Source organism: Uranotaenia lowii, chromosome 1 (genome assembly GCF_029784155.1).
Source record: "Uranotaenia lowii strain MFRU-FL chromosome 1, ASM2978415v1, whole genome shotgun sequence".
Classification (NCBI taxonomy): domain Eukaryota; kingdom Metazoa; phylum Arthropoda; class Insecta; order Diptera; family Culicidae; genus Uranotaenia; species Uranotaenia lowii.
The window spans coordinates 52,265,807-52,288,653 of NC_073691.1; the positions used below are offsets into that span (position 1 = coordinate 52,265,807).

Below are 22,847 nucleotides of genomic sequence, written 5' to 3' on the forward strand. Positions count from 1 at the left end.
AAAAAATCTGTTGAATATTATCCTCTCCAGTAGCTTACCAATGGACTCTAACTTCGCCGTTTTCCACAGATTGGGAAAGGTTCCCTCGTCGATATACCTTCAGCACTGCATTTGGGATACCGTCCGGACCTTATTCACCGCAAGTGAATTCACCTTATTCACCGCAAGTTTCTAAGCGATAGCTACAAGTTTTTCGTTCGTTACTGGCTCGATGTCGTGGGCTCCCGCGTCTTACGGGGTAAGTGGCAACTGCATCGGGCCATGCTGCGGGAAGGATATGTGCAACGATATCCGTCAATTTTTTCGGACACTTTTCGGTCGACGACCTTGGTCCACCGAATCTCACCAGTGTAATTCTATAGGCTTGGCCTCATGGGTTATCATCTAAAGTCTGCTTCATTTAATATTGGAACACAAACAATTGCGTGTAGTTCAGTCATTTATTAACGAATTCATAATTGGTTTTTCATACAAATGTAGCATTTTCTTTACTCTTTCATAAAAAAAAATTAAAAAAATTATTCATTGCTGTTTCGAAGAAATTCTCGTACTTTTCCCGTAATACGGCACATTAGGCGGCGCACACCCTTTTCGTCCACCGTTTTGGCGATTTGATTCCACCAGTTCTTCATTTGAGTCATGTTCCTAACAAGTATTCCCTTTGCCTTAAGCCTCCGCTTCGTGATTGCCCAGTATTTCTCTATCGGCCGGAACTGGGGGCAGTTTGGGGGGTTGAGGTCCTTCGGTATTACGCTGACCCCGTTCGTTGCGTACCATTCCATAACCGTTTTGCTGTAATGGCAGCTTGCGAGGTCCGGCCAAAACATTACTGGACGGTCGTGGGCACGAATAAACGGCAGAATCCGTTTCTGTAGGCACTCTTTTTTGTAGACTTCTGATGTCATTGTCTTGTCAGTGAGAAAGACTTTGGTTTTCTGTCCACAACTGCATATCCCCTGCCAAATCATGTACTTGCGGGCGAATTTATCCGCAAACACGAACTTAAATTTTGCAGGTTTGCTGGCTCGGAATGACCTTATTCCTTCCCGGAGACGAATTCGTCGCACCGTACTGTGAGCGGCCTGGAACTTATTGGCCAAATCGCGGTCTGAAAGATTGGGATTCCTCTTGACGGCCTTGATGACTTTCCCACGCAGTTTCCGGTCGACAGTTCCACTCCGACGCTTCGAATGCGGCTTCCGAGCCGTTGTCAATGTTTTCTTGTACTGCTTGATAACACGCCATACGGTATTTCTGGGCATTTTAAGCTGTTTAGCTAGCTTCGATGCCGACAACAATGGATTTTCAAGAAAACTGTGCACAATTTGATCTCTCCGTTCGGCTTCCATGGCGGTTGATTACAAAATGCTATCGTTTGGTGTTATGACATAAAAACATGGTGAAAGGTAATGAATTTCCCGACACGTGGGTGAAAAAAGTTTCCAAATCCGTCCACAAGGAGCGCCACAATGAGCAAAAGAATTTGTTCCAATATTAAATGAAGCAGACTTACGCTCTGGCATAACGCTCTGTAGCAGTTTTCTTTACTTGTTTTAATAGCTCTCTTCGGTCCGTTGGCTGAACGGGAGACACGCACGACCTATCTCACCGAATATCGTTGACTGACTGGATGACCGCACACAGCACGACAGCCCAGCCGTCGTGTGTGTGCGTGTAGTAAGGACCATAGAGAGAGATTATCGACTCAGAAAGGTTAATCAGTCGAGAGAGTGTCGCTCTCGCAATTATCCGCTACACAATATCTATCACTGACGTTCTGTCTGGTATTCCATGCTTGCGATAGGTGCTGGTAGATCCAGTGTTGCGAAGCTCAACCTCCAGTCTCGCGAAGGACTCTAGCAGACTGTGGCCCCTAGGATTGTTGCACCTACTACCCCAGTTAACCGCCCAAGCGTTGAAGTATCCTGCTATCATCACCTTCCTGTCAGTTCGTAAGTGAGTTCATCCAACATTATTGTGTTGAATTCCCCGATCGTCCATCTTTGTGGAGCGTAGCAGCTGCAAAAGAAGATGCCATTGATTTTAGCAATCACAAATCCGTCCCGAGAATCTATCACTATCTCCTGGATAGGAAAACGTCCCATGGCGTAGATAGCAGCTAAGACAGACCTTTCCGCTGTCGAATTACCGTTTTCAGACGGAATTCAGTATGGTTCTGATAAAAGCGCCACAATGCACTTCTTTTCGCCTACCGTTTGCTCCAGCAGAAGCTATGCGACCTCGCTATTGTTGAGGTTTAGCTGGATTACATCCAATTTAACTAGCTTGCCTTTGCCTTTTTGTACACCTGTCAGTCCAAGCCACCAGTTTCGTGAGCTTTGCACAGCATGCATTTCAGTTGATTTTTGCAAACTCTAGCGAAGTATCCTTTTCACCACATCTTCTGCAACATCGTGACCGGTCGGGTCCGTTGCAGCTTCGGGATTGGTGACCAAAGTCCCAGCACAGTGCTTTCTCGAGCTCCTCTGCAAGGGTAAACTCATCCAAGTCTTTGCGTTCAACAGATGTGACCTGCGATAGCGCTCGGACAGTCCCTTCATCGCCTAGGGTGCTTCCAACAAGCTCCTTGAAGTTTTTTTTTTAGCTCGAAGAGCAGATAATTTTGGCTCTGCGTGAAGCTTCCGAATACGTTATGCCTTCTTTCGCTTCCACGATAAGGGAATCACCCCTGGACATCACCTGTTGAGGTTTTGGTTTTGGGGGTGGTTCTGGCTTCATGACGACCTTTCTTTTCGTGTTCTCCTTCCTATTATGAACCATTCGCCAGTCTCCTGCACTACTTTCTCCGTCTGCATCCTCGTAGTCCGTATCCCTCCATTTTTTGGAGGAATCGTTTACGACGAGGGAGTCGCGATCTCTTTTCGCAGTTCTTCTCGGCTTGGACTCCTTCGAAGGTCCTTGAGAAGCAACCAATTTTGCTTCCTCCAATCTCTTCTCCGCAGCCTCGGCTTTCCGCACCAGCTCCGTTCGTTCCCTGACGGCACTCTGCAAAACCACCATCAATTTCGGCACCCAGGTCTTGATGTACGTGTGCATGTTGTTGGTACTTCGCACAAACTCCTGCATCTTGTCGACCATGTCGGCTGTCTCCAAAAGGCCACATTTTTTTATGCCCCTTGGGGCACCTCTTCTTGCAACTGGGACCTGCTCCTCTTGCTGGGAACTGCTGAGGTTTTCAGTGGACCCATCAGCGACCGGGCTTCTTTCCGCTTCTTTGGCAACCTCCCTGCCAATCTCCTTTCCTAGTTCCTTTACTACTTTGCTCAGTAGAGGAGACCTAAGGAGTTCTCTCTTAGCAAAGACCTCCGTCTGAGTTCTTCTACTTTCTCCTCCTTCGTCCGAGCTAACATCAGTTGTCTCGACGTTCTTTCTATTTTTGGTGTTGTTGTTGTATAAGTTCATGTTTAGTCCCACGAGTAGCTAGGGAAATATGCGGTCCACTGCGCCAGTGCCCTGCTTTAGCGCAGCAAGGACTTCATTAGTGTGGGGTGCGTCCTGGTGCCCCACAGGCTACCGTTTGCGACTGACACATTTTCGACCCGTCAGCCTTCCACCTCATCAATCAGCACGGTCTTTCGCATAGAGGCGTTTTCGCACCCCCATGAGCGGCACACTTTGGGCAACCTTGGGTCGTTGTATCCAATAGGTTCCATTAGAAAAGTCCGAGTTCGTTGCGTATTTCTTCATTCATAGGGGGTTCCGTCAGTTCCGTTTGCGTAGTCCATTTCCGTAGCATGTGTCTTTATAAGAGGGGTTTCTATCAGTTCCGTTTCATAATCCATTTCCGTTGCATGTGTTATCATTAGAAGAGGGGGATGGTTCCAATCTATTCCGAGTGCATAGTACAAGTTCGTTTGCGTAGGTCATTAGTGGGGGCAGCATTGCTGAATTTAGTCGCCTCTTACGACATGGGTCAGTGACCCCGGGGTAATATTCTGATGTCGCTTCCCCACAGCAGTACGTGGTCGATCTGTGATTGCGTTTCGTACGGTGATCTCCAGGTGTATTTATGCTGGAAAAAGCTACTACGTACGGTCATTCGTTAGGAGGCTGAAAAATCTACACTCAGAAATTTTTTTATTATAATTTTCAAAAGTTGCGTTTTATGAACCGCTTTTTTATTATCTAAATTGTTTCTCATAAGAATCTTATGAAATTCTTTCAGTTTTCACACGAACATCTAATGAAAAATATAAAAAACGGCATTATGAAAATATATCGAAAACATTGATTCATTTCATCAGTTTTTTTATCGTCTAACGAAGCACTTCCCGTGAAGTTTTAAGTTTTCCATATGTGAAATGTGATCGTAATGATTGTTCTTGTAAATTTGTTAATCAAAATCCATTTTTTTGTTTACTTTCCAGCAAAATGACCGAAAAAGTGCAAAGGGACGGATGCGGCAAAAAATCTGCTTTGGAATCGAGGGTTGATATGCTGCTGATGGTGACATGATATTATTTCATACCAACTAGACGGGAAAAATTATCAAAAAATTCAAAAAACAAGTTTTTTTGTTATTATTAGTGTCATTTCATGTTTCCATAAGACCATCTAATGAAAAGCAACAACCTTTTAAGGCATTCTTATGAATTTCAATGCATTTCAATGATTCTATGACAACCTGGCCGACCTGAGCATTGAAATTCCTATAAACTTAAACTATTTAAACAAAATAATGCACCGACCGGTGATTGAAAATTTTCGATTCGTGAGCTACTCAACTGCATAATCGACGAGTTCCATGAACGTGTAACTATTCAGACTATTGAGTAGCTTGCATAATTCAAATTTCCTCGTAGAGAGTCACGAACAGAACTATTCAGACGACAAGATTGAACGGAAATTTGTCTTGCACATGCCAATTACCCGGCAGCTGCTTTCAGTCATTCGGTGTGGTGCGGTACTAGGAATCTTCAAATTAGATACATAATACACCCCGAAATGGAAATGGTTTGTTGAGAATAGTCTGTGTGTGATGGAATGAAATGTTAATAAACCTATGGTATGTAGTCGGAAAAAATGTGACACTTTTGGTATGGGTAAAAATTGATTATTTGTTTGGGTAAAATGAGATTGTAGTGTATTAAAATTACACTCTTATATATTTAACACCAAATTTCACAATTTTTCACCCATTCAACAAAAAATTAAACATTTCAAAGATAGTGTTGAATTTTTTTCGCGTACAGTCCTAGGTTCGGAAAATTACCTACCTTCTTCTTGGCCTCGATGCTTTTGTCCATGTAGGTGGACCGGATGGCCTGCCGGGAGAATGATGTGGCCGTCACGTATGGATCGACCATCAGAAGTGGCATTCCGGCGGCAGTTCCGTTTGCGGTCAGATTTGCTGCACCGGCAGGGGAAGAGGAAGACAGGATGGAAGCGGTGGCACCAACTGAGGCCGCTGTCACGGCAGCAAGGGCCACACCATTGTTAGGGTTGTTGACGGCTGCACAACTGTCACTGGCACCGGATGATGATGGCGGCAGTGGCAGTGGCGCCATTGCTGATGAACCACATCCTCCGCCGATTTGCTGTTGCTGCACCGAAGTCGTCCGATGATGATGGTCCTGGGGATGATGGTCCTGGGGATGATGGCTCAGGATGGTCTCTGCCGTGTAACATCCGAACGGAGATCCGGGCAAAAGACCACCGAGCAGTGGAGAGGGCACTATCGTTGTCGATTTTAGGGCTATCACCGGTTTCGTTCTCTTCTGGCGATGGGTCTATAAGTACGCGAGAGAAAAGAAGTCGTAAAATGAAATATGGATACATCAACAAGACCATTTTGTCACGAGCAGATGTGCTCCAACTAAGGACCTGGAAACCGTATGCAATAAGGTGCCTCAAAAGACTGCTGGAAAGTTTGTATGTATGGGAAATTTTTAATTTTTAAATTTTTACACCTCCCATAACTTTTTTGGTTTTTTTGACAGCCAAAAATTCTCTGAACTTTTGAAGCGATTCTTTCAGTTCTGATTTAAAGCTTTTTCTCTTTCTCAGTTTTCAGAGCCAGAGGATCATTTTTATTTATTTAAATACTCTGCCATGCACAATGATGTCTTTTTAGCTTGATATCTCCTCAAAAGAAGAAGGGAGGGTCTCAACTTATAGATAGGGTGAATGATCGTGAACGGAACTAAATGTCTCAATTCGACGCAACTCGGAACAGTTGATCAAGCGGTATGGATAAGGGTTATATCCGAACGATTTTTTCTTTAGTCCAGCGAATAGATCTTGGTTTCTGTTTTCTAATAATGATTTGTAGAGTATTTAATTACTCATAACTCTAGAGCTGTTTTACTGAAGAAAGAATTCTGATCTTGAGTGGAACCAAAATATGATCTTGAGCGAAACCATTTTGTACTGTCAACATTTTTAATAGCCCTTATTCCTATTCTTTGTGTAACTGTGAAAACTTCAATTAAATATCCTCTTTAAAGATTTTAAAGTTCAAAAATTAATGTTTTTAAGTAAACAACAGAAACTTATCCTTCCACAGTTATTTTCAAAATATCCGATCAAGTTTATTACTTACTTAAAAAAAGATATCTTTCGATTCACTGTATATTTTTTTGAATGAATCGATTCTCCAAACTCAAATTTTAGTTCCTTTTATTTCAAAAATAAAATTCGTTAGTATAGTTGATTGATTTATTTGAATGTAGGCGCTTTGGGCCTTATGCCCCGAACAACTTTAGAAGGTATCGACAAAGTCAGTAATACAAAAGAAGAAGCCTTAAATTACAGATTTTACAAAAAAAAAGTAAATTGATTCAAATCAAGGTGTTTTTGAGAAAAAAATCTATTGATCTATTAAAAAATTCTTTTTTATTATATTTTAGTTAACAGTGAAAATCTTATCATACTTTTCTAATTCAAAGTAAAATACCTAGATTGAAAAAAAAAATATGATTTTGGAAATCCATTCAAAATTCAAAAATTCTGTGAAATCTGTAAATATTTCAAAATTCTGTGTTCTGTGGCACAGATTCTGCTCAAATGATTACATCAAACACTATGAAATTGGATAAGTTTTCAATACCAGGGCACCAATTGAATCGTTTAGTATCATAAAATAGCTAACCCGGTGTACTTTGCTACACTTTGTAGAACTCAATGAATTTTTGTTAATATTATATGAATTTTTGATTATTAGTATATCGTTTTTATTGGAATTTCAACATCAAGAACAACCTCTTTAAATGGATGCGGCTTCTTAAAGTTCAAATAGTAATGGCAATGAAGGTTGATTCTTATGCTGAAATAATGACTTTACCTTTATAGGCTTCATTAGTTCTCGAATTATGCCAAAAAATAACGCTGTGACACCAATTAAAGTAATTTTTTATTCTATCCGAACTTAATTTTTCAACTTTTCTGGTCTTAAAGCTAATATTCGTAGAAAAACACAAAGGTACTGTACCCAAGTAACACCGATTGTTTTGTAAGACTCTTTAGGCCTCTTATGAAACCTAACTTGATGTGAAACATAAGGCATAAGGCAGCGCATCTAGCGGTTATTTTGGAAGCTAGTAGTTCCGCTCAAGATCAAAGATGGGTCCACTCAAGATCATTTGTACATTTAAAAACTACGCGATTAATTGATATTTTGATGGAAAATTTGTTACAAAAACTTGAATAATCCTTTTTATGAGATTCTCTACCATTTTATTCATTAAGAATCATTTATAACGGTCAAGAGTTACATAAATGGATTAATTTAAGGGCCTTCTGCATATTTTATCGATAGGAAGAAATAACAATACCATCTGTCGCATCTTCAAACAAACTTATGAACCTTTGCTTAACATAAAATTTGTAATTTTTTATCAAATTTTGATGAACAACTTAAATGATTCAAGAGTAACAATAGTGTAACAATCTCAACTCCAAAACTTCGAAGTCTCAATCCAGGACCACAATTTTACAACAGTTTTTTAAAAAATTTCTCACTTGTTGTTAGTAATTGAGACCCAAATATTGAATCCCAATAAAATTAGACTAAGCTCACCAGATTGTTCGGATTTTGACCAAATTTGCTCACTCTATTTGAAAAATCAAACGTAAACTTCAATTGAGTCCTTAGAATTATATTTGTGTCCAAATAATTTTTTTTAAAGAAATTTTGTCATAATGTACATAAATGATTTTTCCACATGTTTTTCTTCTTGATTTTAATGGAATAATTCCGAAATTTGCCTGCATATTGGAGAAAGTTTTGAAACAATATGCCCTAATTTCGCAAGGTTCAAGAAAAAAATTGCCCAGTCTTGCCCAGCCCGGATACTTGCGGAAAAATATCTAGTAAGTATTCAGTTTATTGTTCTTGAATTTTAGTTTGGATCATCATTGGTTGGTATGGTTGGTATGGTGTTGTATTTGGATCTAAAATATGATGAATTTTCCGTTTTCGAATCTCATATTTTCGGAATATGAAAAGAAAATGTATAGCGTAACATTTCAAAAGGGCAAAACTACCAAATGTAAACAAATCGAGTTAACGATCATTCCGGATGTACGCGGTTGCATTTTACCTTATAAACGCGATTTCATCTTAAAATCACTAAAAACTTTCAAAAATTTGATAAAAGTTTATTGGGCGAAACTTCCTTTTGATGTATTTTCGTTGGAACGTGAAGTTACGCCGGTTCAAAATGGGGTTTATTTTTCTATTCGTGTAATGCCAATAGGCGTAACTGAGTTGATCATGTGTGAACAAACGGGCTAATTAGTTTTTTCGTGTAGGACCAAAGGGCGAAACTTCAAAACCAAAACAAAAACGGCCGATCAATTGGGCGAAACATGCAGGCGTAACTGGAATCGAAAACATAAAAGGGCGAAACTCGAAAAAGTGAAAGTTCTTGATAACCAACGAACAATAAGTGAATATAATGCAGATTCCTTAATATTCTTGAACAAAAAGTGGTCGATTTTTAAAAAAGGATTTGATTAGATGTTCCGAAATTTCAAACACGTTTTTCTCGTTTCGAGCTAACTGGTAGTTTCACCCTTATGAAATGTTACGTCAAATATTTCAAATTCAAACCACTTTTAAGATTTGGATCTGAAATTTTTATCCTCAATTTATTTCAAGAGATGAAACACGTTTCATGAGTCCAGAATTTTAAAATGTGAAGCTATTTCATCATTCACAATTTTATTTAGATTCACAAGTTAAATTACGAAAAAATTATGAAAAAAATCATAAAAACAATTTATCCAGAATCAAATAAAAGATTTTTGGTAAAGGATTCTGATATAAATTTCATTTCATGATTTCAAATTCATAGTTTTCCTTATCTGGAATTTAGATTCAGGTTTTGAATTTAGGGTCATAAAGCAGAGTTCAGACTTGGAAATAAAATTCAAGGTTCGTAATCTGATTGAGCTCAAATTTACGTTTCATAATCAGTATTAAAATATCAATGTTGAAATTTCGTTAAGGGTTCTAATTAAGGAAGATCGCAGGTTCATAACTTTGATTCTGAAATAAAATTTTAAATTCAATAAAAGTCAGTTAAGAAACACAAACCTGATGAAAAACACATACAAAAATGAGATCTGGATTCATTTTGAAGAATTTGTTTTTGAAATAATCTAGATTTTAATTTTGGAAACTTTAATCACAGGATTTAAATTTTGAAATATAAATAATAAATGATAATTTTGATATTAGTTTTTATCCTCAGGTTAAAAATTCAGCTAGAAGTTTGATTTTATGTTCAAAAAATCAAATGATCTTACTTAAATCTAAAATTTTAACCAAATTTACAAGAATAGAAAATAAACCTTATTTGAACCGTGAACCTATTTTTTAATTTTATTTTTGAATATTTGATACTTTTTCACCCATGCTTGAAATGGTTTTGCTTGTAGTTTAAAAGAATTAGTTTGCTTATTTAAGTGAGAGAAAAAAAAAAATTTTTAATGAAGCGTTCAAATTCTTTTTTATTTTCCGATTATAGACGTTTCTACATCATTCGCGACTTTTATCAACGATGCATTATTAGAAAACTTTACAACCGGGTTCGATGTTTACTCTTGAGCTCGAACTCACGGACTGCAGCTCAGGGGACAACAGACTTATCAATTGAGCTATTTCACAAGTCCCCATATTTTTTAAAGCTTCATAGAAAATGGCAACATCTAGGACTTATTTTCAAAAATAAATAACTTTTAATGATAAATAACTTTAACTAAAATCTTTTGTACAAAGTACATATTTCTTTTTTCATACGTGTATGTATTGTTCAAACAAAAATTTTATAAGAAAAAACTTGTCATTAACCCCCCCCATGAGCCGATTGTTTCTACAGCCCTGCATTATAGCCATAAAGGTTTAGTAAATATTATTTAATGTACTCAGATATTTTCTTATTCCAAAACTATGAATAGGCTAAATTCGGAAATATAAGAAACTTACTGAGAAAATGCAGTTTTTTTGGTTATTAACGATCAATAAGTAAGCAATAATATTTTGGGACAAAAAGTTTTAGATTTTTTTTAATAGGTTTTGAATTTAACATGTTCTGAAATCTCAAACATGATTTTCTCGGTTTGAACCAACTGCGGGTTTTGCGTATTTGAAATGTTATACGAGTCATTTTTCTGGTCGTGAGCTCTACGTGCTAGTTGTGACATCTCTCTGTCAAATAGTTTCTTCCATTGATCCATTAACTTTCAAAGTCAGCATAGATTTGTGAAAATTGCAGCTGAAATGCGTACACGGAATATAAAAAAAGGTAAAATTTACCTTTTTGCGAGGTGATTATTTTCCACCTCTCTTTCGAGGTAAATTTTACCTTTTTTCAATTCACCTAGCAAAATAATAACACCGTTTTCCCATTCACTGATTTAAAAGGTAAATGCTAGTGGGTTTGGTTGGTTTCTTCAATAAAAATGAAAACAAAATTCATTCAAAAATTAATATTTATTTAAAAAAAAATAGGGACTATTCATTATATTATTGAGATGAGTCCTTTATTCGCCAGGCTCGTGGCAATTCGGCTTCGCGTTCTTCCGCGCCATAATGGCCACTAATCCAGTCATGTCTGGCTTTTCCGGAATGATACGACATGGAGATGACGTGGAATACACCTCGAAGCTGGGCCGATCTGAAACAAAAGCAAAGTATTATTACGAGAACCCAAATTTGGAACAAATGGATAACAACTTGGTGGCAATCACGATGTTTCCTTCGAATCAACAAACCATATCCAGTTAAATATGTTGACCGGAAATGCGCCTCCGAACAGCGAGTTTTGACCAGACTGCGCATTGGACATACCAGACTTACTCATTCATACCTGTTTGAACGAAAAGACCCGCCAACATGCTCTTATTGTGGTGTCTCTTAAATGTTCAACATATTCTCGTCGACTGTAGGGGTTACCAGGATATTTGGAAAAAATTCAACATAACTGGAACTATTTATGAAGTTTTGATCAACGATACGGAGAAAGAAAATAATGTGATAAAATTTGTAAGAGAGGCAAAATTGTTTGAACTTATTTAGTTTGTAAGTACATATTTGTAAACTAATTTTAAAAGACACGAATATCCCAGGATTGGTAAAGTGTCTCTAATAAACTTAATAATAATAGTAATAACGAGAATCAGCACAACTAAGAAAACACATACCATTCTGTTCCGATGTTCTCATATTGGCACGAAACAAAACTTCCCTTCTGAACGACAAAACAGCTCAACCTCAAAAAATGGATTCGCAAATAGTTACTTTTGTTCAAGATGAATTGTACCGTTTTTTTTAGCTCAATCCAGGTCAATTTCACCTCGCTACGAGGTAAATTTTACTTTATTTAGATTTACCTTTTTTTCTAGGTGAATTATACTTTTTAATTGAGCTCAATTCAGGTGAACGGTACCTCGCTACGAGGTAAGATTTACCTTTTTTGGATTCACCTTTTTTCTCGATGAATTGTACCTTTTTTCCAGCCTCGATTCAAGTAAATGTTACCTCGCTGTAAGGTGAGTTTCACCTCGAAGAGGTAGAAGTTACTTTTTGGCTCTCACGAGCGTTCACCTTGCTATCTCGGTAAATTTTACCTTTTTATTATTTTCCGTGTATGTTTTTAAAGCTTCTAATAACATTATTTTTTTCATTCCATAAATTTTAGCAAAAATGACGAAGGTTGAAGGAAAAAATCTTGGAAAAGTGTTATTTCAAATGCTCTTCGCTCTTTTCACCACCTTAGAGTTTTCTTCTGATATTCTATCAGTCTTTCATTTCAACTCTTTAACCCTCACCGATAAAGCCGCAAATTAATTTCATAAAACAAATTCACGGTGATTTCTCTTCATAATAAAAAAAAATAATTTGGCTATAAAAAATCAATTACAAAACATCGTTCAAATAATCGAAAATAGTTAGGCCAAGATTTCTGACCGTTGACCGTAGGCGACAACTCAATCCAGTTGGAATTTGCGCACAAAACGAAAATAAGAAATCTACCTAGCCATCGATCGAACGATAACGCACAATAGAAGACTTAACAGAGCAACCACATGCTAAAAAATTTTTCGTCCGTTCGACACATTTCGATAAGATTCATAAATAATTATTTCCTAGATCTTAAGAAAAGTAAATGGTTCCGCTCAAGATTAGATTTCGACTAGTTCCGCTCAAGATAATTTACCCTACTTTCTTCGCATTCGCGTTCGCATGAATAGTCGCCTAAAATTCGGTTGGCGCTACTTGTCAACTCTTCGTTCCATGAAATTAAAGTTGGTTACACTGTCATCATGTTTCACTTCCTATCTTGTTCCACTACTTCATTCCTCTCCCTCCACTACAAGAAGGAGGGGGGGAGGGGGGGGGGTCAACTAATCATAGAATCATTTTTCGTATCCAGTTCCATTTGCTCAATTTGTTCTCGAATCTCGCAAAAAAAAAAGATTTGTTCTCGAGATATGCAAAACATGTACTAGGACCCCCTCTTCTCTATCCAGACTCTTCTACAAAATTGTTGAAAATGTTTTGAATTGAAGCTTTGAAAATGATGTGAAAACTACTTCAGTAAGGTGAAATTGTCTTTCTTTTCTACTCCTACCGCTTTGCAGATTTTGGCAAAGTTTTACCCCGAAAACTGAATTGAAGTTTATTCGGCATCGTATGAGATAAAACTCTTAAAGAAAAACCAAAAAAGTGCCAACCTCTGATCAAATTTTCGCATTTTTCCATGAAAAACCTAAAATCAAAACAAGTGTAGGTACTTTATTCTTATTTTAAAATCTACAAAAATTCAAATGTGCATTTGGACCATTAAAGAAACTTATTAGCCTTTTGCTATTTTGACCTTCAGAAATTTGACACACCCTAGTGTACGAGCTGCTAGCTGATCGATGTAGTAAAATGTTTACGGTTCCAGAAAACTTTGGCAATGAAGCAGACAAAGTATGGCAAGCAATTTCGGCTGATCTTTGGCCCTCCTGATGGTTGTGTTCAAAGTCTAGCTGGTCTACCTTTGCAAGGATGTTTCTCAAAGCAAACACATGACAAATGAAGCACTTTTTCCGGAGAGAAACTTTACAGTGTGCCGCAGCTGCGGTGTCTAGCCGGCACGTAAATGTGTGCAATAATTTTCCACAGTTCACCGAAACTGCTCGTTGACAAGTTCGTAAAAAGTTTTTTTTTGGTTTCTTTTCGATGTAGCAAAATTGACAACTAACGTGTGGTATCGGTTTGTCTGTGATTACTAGGAATATATTTATTCATTTTGGGTAGTAAATCGATTTAGCATGACAAATGACAAATAAGTACAACTGCATGTCTATAAAAATGCTGCCTTGTGGTGAGGACCTGAGGACAGTTTCTATTCTGCTTTCATGTTGTAATATTTCTGGATTTTTTGTTCATTTTCTGTATTCGTAGTTGAAATTATCCTTGGCTTGAGGCATCAAACCAAATTTAAACTTGTTTGGCCAACTCAAGTGGATCGTTCAAGTTACTATGAGAGTTTCAGCACCATTAATTCTGGAAAAAGTGAAAAAAAATCCCTGAAATTTTATAAAGATTGTTAAATTATTGGTCAGTAACAAAAGTTAGTAACCAAGAACAATTTCCACATTTATTTTACTCATGTGCCATATAAAACGGATGTTTTAGGAAATAAACTGTACTGACTGATACTAATTTATTTTATAGTTGAAAATAGAGCGCTTAATTTATCTTTAACCATTTCTGAGATTTAGCATCACGAAGATACAGTTCGGTTTTTATTTGTAGACTCTAACTAAGAAGGAAGGTTTAAATTTTTTTTACCCAAAACGTAGGCATCTCTAAATAAACGTTTCAAATACTGTCCACTTAATTCTTCCTCTTGACAGATGCATTTCGTTACTAAAGTCTGCTTCATTTAATATTGGAACAAATTCTTTTGCTCATTGTGGCGCTCCTTGTGGACGGATTTGGAAACTTTTTTCACCCACGTGTCGGGAAATTCATTACCTTTCACCATGTATTTATGTCATAACACCAAACGATAGCATTTTGTAATCAACCGCCATGGAAGCCGAACGGAGAGATCAAATTGTGCACAGTTTTCTTGAAAATCCATTGTTGTCGGCATCGAAGCTAGCTAAACAGCTTAAAATGCCCAGAAATACCGTATGGCGTGTTATCAAGCAGTACAAGAAAACATTGACGACGGCTCGGAAGCCGCATTCGAAGCGTCGGAGTGGAACTGTCGACCGGAAACTGCGTGGGAAAGTCATCAAGGCCGTCAAGAGGAATCCCAATCTTTCAGACCGCGATTTGGCCAATAAGTTCCAGGCCGCTCACAGTACGGTGCGACGAATTCGTCTCCGGGAAGGAATAAGGTCATTCCGAGCCAGCAAACAGCCAAATCGGACGCTGAAGCAGAACAATGTGGCCAGAATCCGTGCTCGAAAGCTGTACGACCAAGTGCTGACCAAGTTCGACGGATGTATTCTGATGGACGATGAGACCTACGTGAAGGCGGACTTTGGGCAAATCCCAGGTCAAAAATTTTATTTGGCGACGGCTCGGGGGGATGTACCTGCAAAATTTAAGTTCGTGTTTGCGGATAAATTCGCCCGCAAGTACATGATTTGGCAGGGGATATGCAGTTGTGGACAGAAAACCAAAGTCTTTCTCACTGACAAGACAATGACATCAGAAGTCTACAAAAAAGAGTGCCTACAGAAACGGATTCTGCCGTTTATTCGTGCCCACGACCGTCCAGTAATGTTTTGGCCTGACCTCGCAAGCTGCCATTACAGCAAAACGGTTATGGAATGGTACGCAACGAACGGGGTCAGCGTAATACCGAAGGACCTCAACCCCCCAAACTGCCCCCAGTTCCGGCCGATAGAGAAATACTGGGCAATCACGAAGCGGAGGCTTAAGGCAAAGGGAATACTTGTTAGGAACATGACTCAAATGAAGAACTGGTGGAATCAAATCGCCAAAACGGTGGACGAAAAGGGTGTGCGCCGCCTAATGTGCCGTATTACGGGAAAAGTACGAGAATTTCTTCGAAACAGCAATGAATAATTTTTTTAATTTTTTTTTATGAAAGAGTGAAGAAAATGCTACATTTGTATGAAAAACCAATTATGAATTCGTTAATAAATGACTGAACTACACGCAATTGTTTGTGTTCCAATATTAAATGAAGCAGACTTTAGACTTGAGCTGCACAAAGAACGAGATATCTGATTTTAATTGCCAATAATTGAATGGAAAAGTGTTTCTATTAGTCAGATGATGGAGACGTTGATATGCTCACAATTTCTCTGTTCAGAATTCTGTCGTGAAAGTGAAAAATGGTGTGTAAAAGTATGAAAGAAGACGGTTATCCTCACGTTTCTATGATGAATGATTTAATGTACAATCTAGCTCAATGGGTATTAAAAATTTAATCAACTCGCTTTAGTGAGCTGATTGCTTTGCTATGTTGGTTTTACGATGCTCTAAGCTGCCTTCAGCAAATTAGAGGAACAGAAGTTTTTTCCTCTTTACCATCTAACAAAATGGTTCTTATTTTCCTTTTCCCGTCTGTCACTTGGCTTATGACCAAGTGGATAATGATTTTCTCTTCTCCCATCATATTATTCCCTGGAATGGTTTTTGTTCGTGTTCTACGGCGTCGAAATCCGCTTACCTCCATAAAGTCCTTAAGCACCTGAAAACGGACCATCCGCGGTGGCCGGGATTGGCAGGAGTTTTTGCCATCGACCGAAAAGACATGACTGGGTCCATTCTCGCCAAAAGTAGTGCTGCCTCCGCCGCCTCCATTCCGGGGATGATGAAAAACGCTTTTGCTGCCGTACGGTGAGGAGTAGCAATAATTGTTATTGCTGTTTGCGATGGCCGCAATCGAGGTGGTTTTTCCGGATTTTCCGCCTCCGCCACCACAATTGGATCGCCCTCCCTTGAAGATGGTGCGTTTGCTTGTGGGCTGTGGCTCGAGATGGCCCAGCGATGAAGATCCGGGTGAGTGTGGATTTAAATTCTGAGAACCGGGCGCCGTCAGTAAATAGCAGTTACCGGTGCTGGTTTCGTGGGAACGAGCCATCGTCGTCGTTGAGCCCAGGGCTGAGGTTTTGTCGAAGCTGGACACTGCGTTGATGGAATAGTTAATTTGCACTAGTTGCCCGAAGTCCATGCGTGGGGGTCATGTGTGGGAAGATAGATACAAGGATAATAGTGAATGGTGTGTGGTTAATTAATGGTTTGTAAATCGAACACACTCTCGAATGAGGTTTCAAGAGAGCGCTTGATGATTTGGGATGAATTCCCACATTACAAATCCGTCAATCAGCACTTACAATTTTGTAGAAAACTTTTAACAATCTGATTAAACGAAAAAGTTGTTTTGGAATAGAGACTTAGATCAACTTAGATCCAGCGGTGTTTAAACTCGCCTCGGAAAGAATCATTCGGCTGATTTTTTCCGAGTTTAACTTGTTGTGTGCAGATTGATTTTATCTTCGTTCCAATCATGACGTGATTGCACACAAAACGAAGAGAACAGTTCCGAGTTGATGTTTTCCCCTCCTCGCAGGAATAAAATCACACCAATGAAACAACAGAACGAAGCTTACCGTACACGAATGCTCACGAGCGATCGTTGCCCGACGGACCGAGTTAACATTCCTCGCACCCTTCTCTCGCTCGTTTCCCGTTCCCTTGTATCTATCACTTTTAGCCACGCCCCCATGCGTTGTCCGATTGATGTGTTCGGCTGCCGAACGAAAACGATTTTTTCTTTAATTCGCTGAACTGTTCGTTTGCTTCGCTGATGTTTCTCCCCCGATTGCTGTTTACTCCTGCCGAGTTTACCCGAAGCTTACTTCCTGATGCTTTCCGAGTTGAACTTTAGATAGCATCATTGCAGATTGAGTTTAACGAAATAAAATCGTTCTGCAAAGAAGGGCAAAATGCGAGTATGTAGACTCGCGATTTTAACATCTCTGCTTAGATCAACAACGCTTCTAGGAAAAAGCTGGTCAATAATCGATATATTAAGATGGAAATTTACAAATAATGCTACACGCTCCTTTTTAAAACTTAAAATTAAATTGGACTGAGGCTAAAAACATAGTTCGATTCTAAAGGGTGATACGGTCAAAATTTGGTCAATATCAACTTGACGTATTTCTTTCAATTTTGCATTTAAAAAACCTGAACACCGCTCATTTTGAAGGTGTGTGTGTGTAAAATCTTGCTCCTATTTTGATTTTGGAATTCAGTTGTCAAAATGCCGTCCAAGGATGAAGAGCAGCGTATCAAAATTTTGCCCGCGCATCGCGGAAATCCGAGCTACTCGCACGCAAAGCTGGCAAAATCGCTAAAAGTTGCCAAATCAACCGTTACAAATGTAATTAAAGTGTTTGGGGAACGTTTGTCGACAGCCAGGAAGTCTGGATCGTGGGGAAATCGAAAACCGGAAGCCGCTGAGACGACAAAGAGAGTTGCCGGTAGTTTCAAGCGAAACCCTAACCTCTCTCTCTCCGAGATGCCGCAAATAAGCTGGGTGTATCGTCTTCAACTGTGCATCGAGCCAAAAAACAAGCCAGACTATCGACTTACAAGAAGGAAGTGACTCCAAATCGCGATGATAAACAAAATACGACGGCCAAAGCGCGATCCCGGAGGCTGTACACGACGATGCTGACGAAGTCTGACTGCATGGTAATGGACGACGAAACCTACGTCAAAGCCGACTACAAGCAGCATCCGGGATAGGAGTTTTATACGGCAAAAGTAAGGGGAAAGGTGGCAGATATTTTCAAGCACATGAAACTGTCAAAGTTCGTGAAGAAATGTCTGGTTTGGCAAGCCATCTGTACCTGTGGCTTGAAAAGCAGCATTTTCATAGCTTCCGGTACGGTCAACCAAGAAATTTACGTGAAAGAGTGTTTGAATAAACGTCTGCTGCCTTTTCTGAAGAAACACGGTTGTTCCGTACTGTTTTGGCCGGATTTGGCAGCTTGCCATTACGGTAAAAAGGCCATAGAGTTCGGCGCCAACAACGTGCAGGTGGTTCCCAAGGATAAGAACCCTCCCAACACGCCAGAGCTCCGCCAAATTGAGAAATACTGGGCTATTGTCAAGCGGAACCTAAAGAAGACCAAAAAACTGCTAAGGACGAGCAGCAGTTCAAGGCTAACTGGCTTTCTTTGGAGAAGAAGGTGGACAAGGTAGCTGTAGAAAATCTGATGGCAGGGATTAAGCGTAAGGCCCGGAAATTCGGATTTAGAAAAGCGGAAGCCTAACTCAATATTTTTTCTGAATTTTATACTAATTAAACTTGAAAAAGAAATTAAATTTGATTTTTTAAATAAACGATTTCACCAATTTACGCGCGTTTTCCCTTGACCAAATTTCGACCGTATCACACTTTATGAACATTAAGTTAAGTTCCCTTTTTCCTCCCTGCGATGGTTCAAAACGGATTTTTTTTCATCGGCGAGGGAGCAAACCTGAGTTGGACCTTAAGAACTCAATATTGAACTTACTTTGTTGGACTAAAAACACTTAGCGAGTACACTTTGAACCAGATCAGCAACCAACAAACACGTCGCAATATTTTGTCGTTCCGGTACTATTGCCGGAAGACTTTGAAGGAACGTCATAACGGAATGAACGCCAATGTCAACGTAAAATTGGGTCCGTCATTCTTATCATATGGTGATCGGCTTGGAATGTCCGGAAACTCCCGGATGTTATTTCAGGTTGGAAGAAACATCCGGAAGTTTCCATTTTACAGTTTTGACCGGGAGTGTCAAAACTTTCCGGCGCTCTGTAATTGCAATGCAATGTAATTTCCGGTTCCGTAAATTTGAAACCTTCCTTTATTTCCCTAAAAATAAACAACCCTTGAATGAAAACTGGCTGCCGAGCTTTGAAGCTGAGAATGCTTATCAGAACTTAGTTTTAAGATTGTCCAGTCGAACTCAAAGTTGAGGGTTGCCACTGAAGTGCTGTTTTGAACCAAAACAACTTAATTTTGAGTTTGAAAGAAGGAGCGTGTAAGTTTTTCCCGCATTTCAAACGAAATGATTTTGTTAAATTCTGATTCGATTGTTTAAGTAACAACATTTCCACTCTAATGTGCAGCGGTGACCGTAAAAAATTAGACAGCCACGTCGTGATTAAATGGGCGTCTAACGTTTATGTATGCATCTGTGTGCAAAAAAGTGTATGAGAGAAAAACTGCACATAGCAGCGATAGCAATCGCTAGCACAACTGACTTCTTCAGAACATGTAGCTTTTTTTTTTTATTGGTTTTTGGCCTCAGTACCCCTCCAGTTTATTACTCTGGTCTGGGTCCTTGGGTGCAATGGGACGGTTTCTGATACTGAGTCCGAAAAACTTCCCGTTTGTAAATTTGTCACAAACAATTTGTTCATTGCTCCTGCTGACTGACACCTCAAGTGTTGGTGGTAACGTTACCTTCCGCTGGTTTACACAAAATTTGTGGTAAACAAAACAACAACATGCGTTTCTTGGATCTCTTCTCTAACAATCCCGACAATGTAAACATTTCGACTATCTCCAGGTCGACACCGACTATGTCTATCTCGGCTCACTGGTGACCGCAGACAATGACGCCAGCCGTGAGATCCGGTGGCGAATGTGGAAGTCATGAGTACTATGGACTACACTCCACAAGCAACTGCGGTCTCGTGCCTCGCACGAAGTGTAACTTGTTCATGACGCTCACAAAACGGGTTGTTCTCAACGGGTACGAGACATGGATATTGCTCGAAAAGGACCTGCGTACACTCGAATTATTCGAGCGACGAGTGTTAAGAACACCTTTGGTGACGTGCAGGAGAACGGAGTGTGGAGACGAAGGATGAACCACGGGCTCTCACGACTCTAAGGCAAACCCAGTATCCTAAATGCCCCCGACAATCAGAAGTCGTATTTTATTTTACAGATTACATCGTATAGAATGTTATTTATATTCATTTTCGTATATCTGCACCTACAATGTGCGGTCCAGGCATATTCTTTATCGTATTTAAATGCATTGCATGATTTTATTACGACAAGAAGAGAGACTTGTATTTATGTACATATGAACTCGACCTTTGTGTACGACAATTCGCAAAAAATCCGTGAAACGACTGATATACGGTGATCAGCCATGACTGAGAGATTTTGTTGTGCTATGAATAAAATAATTCGAAATAAAAAACGTATATATGTGCATTGATTCGTAATAATGTGCATGCAATCGTATACCAGGGCCGTAGGAAGAACCGGCTCATGGGGGGGGTTTTGATGACAATTTTTTCTCAATAACATTTTTGCTTAAACAATGCCTACACAAGTGAAAAATTGTATATGTACTTAGTGCAAATTATTCAAATTAAAGTTTTTTTGCATTCAAAGTTGCTTATTTTTAAATTAAGTCCTAGGAGAAGCCAATTTTGTTCATAAAGCTTTCAGAAATATAGGTACTTGTGATATAGCTCAGTTGGTAAATCAGTTGCCTCCTGAGCTGATATCCATGAGTTCGAGCCCAAGAGTAAACATCGATCACAGTTGTTCCAGATAGGTTTTTTAATACCTGGTGCGTCAACTGCATCGAAAATCGAGACAAAAAAAATGAATTTTGAACCTTCATTCAGAATTTTTTTTTTCTAAACTCACTTACTTTAGCAAGTTTCTGAACCATAAGCATAACCGTTTTAAGCATTGGATGAAAATCTATCAAATATTCAGAAATAAAAGTAAAAAATAAGATTTGCGGTTCAAATAAGGTTTTTTTACTACTCTTGTAAACTCGATTAAAATTTAAGACTAAGTTAGAACCTTTGATTTTGAAGAATCTGCAATATATGTAAGTTTTGTAAATAAAATTTCCAGCTGAATTTTTACATAAGGATAAAAAACAAGTTCAAAAATTATCATTTAATATTTAATATTTCATAATTTGAATCCTGTTATTAAAGTTTTCAAAATCAAAATCTAGATTTTTGAAAAAACAAATTCTTTAAAATGCATTGAGATCTTATTTTTTATATGTGATTTTCATCAGGTTTGTGTTTCTAACTTTGATAAATTGAAAATTTTAATTTTGAATCAAGAATCAAAGTAAACAAACTCCAATCTCCTTCAATTTGAATCCCTGATGAAATTTTAACATCGATATTTTAATATTGATCATAAAACTTAAATTTGAGCTTAATCTGAACACAAACCTTGAATTTTAGTTCCAAGTCTGAATTCTGCATTTTGGACCCAAATTCTAAGCCTGAATCTAAATTCCGGATAAGAAATCCTATGAATTTCAAGTGAAAAATTGTATATGTACTTAGTGCAAATTATTCAAATTAAAGTTTTTTTGCATTCAAAGTTGCTTATTTTTAAATTAAGTCCTAGGAGAAGCCAATTTTGTTCATAAATAATTTGAAAACAAAAAGCGAAATTTGTATCAGAACCCTTGACCAGAAATCTTTTATTTGAATTTGAACTTATGGGTTTCAATATGATTTTTTTCAATTATTTATTCGTAATTGAACTTGAAAAATTTCAATAAAATTGTGAATAGCGAAATTTTTACATATTTTTAATTTCTGGACTCATGAAACTTTTTTTATGACTCAACTCTGCACATAAATTGAGAATAAAAATTTCAGATCCAAATTTTAAAAGTTGTTTAAATTTCAAAAAATTGTTTTTTTCATATTCCGAAATTCAGAGTTTTGAATATGGAAAATTCATCACATTTAAGATTGAAATGCAACACTTATATTGGGTCAAGTATCCGGGCTTGGCAAATCCAGGCAATTTTATCCTGAAACCTTGCGAAATAAGGGCATATTGTTTTAAGTTTTTCTTAAAAACTCGTCCAATACGCAGGCAAATTTCAAAATTATTCCTCTAAAATAAAGAAGAAAAACACACGGATTATTGTTTTTAATTTTTTCGAAATACATCAGGCGATTCATAGTCATTAGAAAAATCAATCTTCCAAAAAATCGTTTATGTTTTTTGATAAAATTTGATTAAAAAAATTATTTGGAGACAAGATACATGATTCTAAGGACACAATTGAAATTTTCGTTTGATTTTGCAAATAGAGTGAGATAATCTGGTCAAAATCCGTATAATCTGGTAAGCTCAGTCTAACTTTATTGGGATTCAATATTTGGGACACAATTACTTTCAACAAGTGAGAATTTTTTTGAAAAACTGTTGTAGAATTGTGGTCCTGGAATAAGATTTCGAGGTTTTGGAGTCAAGATTGTTACACTATTGTTACTCTTGAATGATTTAAGTACTTGGCATCTTCGGACCTTCATGGGGGGGGGTTTA

The 22,847-nt window shown here is 38.3% G+C and overlaps 1 protein-coding gene across 1 annotated transcript in view; it reads right to left on the reverse strand.

Annotated features, from left to right (window-relative positions):
- LOC129757452 (uncharacterized) overlaps positions 1-22,847 on the reverse strand; it is a 171,115-nt gene that overhangs the window by 48,883 nt on the left and 99,385 nt on the right. The window contains exons 5-6 of the mRNA XM_055754687.1: positions 16,173-16,657; positions 5,238-5,750 (exon numbers count right to left, since the gene is read on the reverse strand). Coding sequence (XP_055610662.1) covers positions 5,238-5,750; positions 16,173-16,657 — 998 coding nt within the window. The remainder of the gene's footprint in view (positions 1-5,237; positions 5,751-16,172; positions 16,658-22,847) is intronic.